Here is a 1,531-nt window from a genome sequence, read left to right as displayed (position 1 = left end):
GGCTTGCGTGCCCGTTGCACTCACACCCTGCAGAGACGCCAGCACCGGCTTCACCCCCACAGCACCATGGCCTGGCATCCCCAGCTGTTGCCTGCTCCCCCTGGCCCAGCCAGACCCCTCCTGGCAGCACACGGGCACAGGTCCCTGCGGGCACTCACTGCGGCAGGCGTTGGTGCTGTGCCCCTCGGCCGGGCGCCAGGGCAGGTCATGGTAAAAGTCGGCGCAGGTCTCGCAGTTCAGGCCGTGTGTGTTGTGCTGGCAGACGCAGCGGCCGTGCACCTGCCGGGAGGGCAACCATGAGACCCCCACAGCCTGAGCCCTGTTCAGCAACAGGGCCCAGGGGGCCCTGGCCCGGTGTGGGGAGGTGGAAGGACCCCAAGGACAAGACCAGGGACCTTTTGGCCTGCCCTAGCCATGGGGAGCAGGGCCGAGACCCCCAGGCCCACCCTACTTGGGCGCCAGGGCATGAGCTGCCCCATGCCAGTGACAGGAGCCAGCTCTGCCCGGGGCGGGCGGCCGTACCATGCCCTCGCGGTCGGGGCTGCCGGGGAGTGGGGCGCACTGGGCCGCGTGGCCGTAGCAGAAGCAGTTGCCGCGCAGCACCATCTCGTACACAGCGTAGTAGTACTTCTCCTTGATCTCCCGCCGCGAGTCCAGCAGGTCGTCGCCCAGCGTGTGCAGCTTGGTCAGGTTCACCCGCAGGTTGGTCACACGCACCAGGTCTGTGGGTGGCAGGAGGCTACTGCCAGCCCCCACGGGCAGGGGCAGGGCAGGCCCCCAGCTTTGCAGCACTCACAGGTGCTGCCCCACCTGCTGCACCCCAGCCCTGGGTGCCCACCCTGGCTGCCAGCCCACGATGCCTAGTCCCAGCTGGCCCAAGTGCTGCCCCTCGGTCTCTTTGCTTGTGCTGGCGGGACCCCTGGCGAGGGCTGCCTGGCCCTTCCCACAGCCTCCAGCCCCAGCCTGCGCCTCCCCGCCGCTCCCGGGGGCCAGGCACATTCTGCAGGGCAGGACAGGACACAGAGTGTGGGGGCGGCATGCTCCCTCCCTGCAGCCCGGGGCTAAAAGCAGCAGTAGCCAGAATAACTCAGCCCAAAATAGGGTCCAGCAGCGCTGGGAGACGGGCGGGCAGGGATCCCCGCGCCAGCACAGCCAGGCGCTGACCTGGGCGTCTCCCGGGCTGCACAGACCCCATGCGTGCCAGCCCAGCCCCCACCCCGCTGGCTCTACTCACTCTGGATGTCGGGGCTGTAGGGGTCCCGGATGGGCAGGGCCGGGTCCAGCACCCTGTAGATCACCTGGAGCACGAGAGCACAGCCCTCAGCCCATGGGGCCCTGCCTGCCTCCGAGCCACCGCGGCGGCTGGGCCTGGCGGGAGGGAGCCGCGCAGGGCTGCTCACCTCGCCCTCTGTGGACGGCTCAATGTCCGAGTAGCGGGACTCGCAGATGACGTCGTCCACGTGGCGCAGGGGCCCACGTGACACGCCCGGGAAGGAGCCCGCGCAGTCGTAGGCGAAGTAGCGGTAAACCC

The 1,531-nt window shown here is 69.7% G+C and overlaps 1 protein-coding gene across 1 annotated transcript; it reads right to left on the bottom strand.

Annotated features, from left to right (window-relative positions):
- Positions 1–3: 3 nt before the first annotated feature.
- On the bottom strand, positions 4–1,528 carry LOC102383684 (laminin subunit beta-1-like; the record flags this gene model as incomplete). Its single annotated transcript, XM_006039377.1, has 5 exons — positions 4–27; positions 159–279; positions 523–722; positions 1,235–1,298; positions 1,401–1,528. Coding segments are annotated over 5 exons (537 nt in total), but the record flags the coding sequence as incomplete, so codon positions are not given.
- Positions 1,529–1,531: the final 3 nt, after the last annotated feature.

The sequence above is a fragment of the Alligator sinensis genome, unplaced genomic scaffold (assembly GCF_000455745.1).
Source record: "Alligator sinensis unplaced genomic scaffold, ASM45574v1 C65281334_1, whole genome shotgun sequence".
Classification (NCBI taxonomy): Eukaryota; Metazoa; Chordata; order Crocodylia; family Alligatoridae; genus Alligator; species Alligator sinensis.
This window is presented reverse-complemented; position numbering and strand designations above follow the sequence as displayed.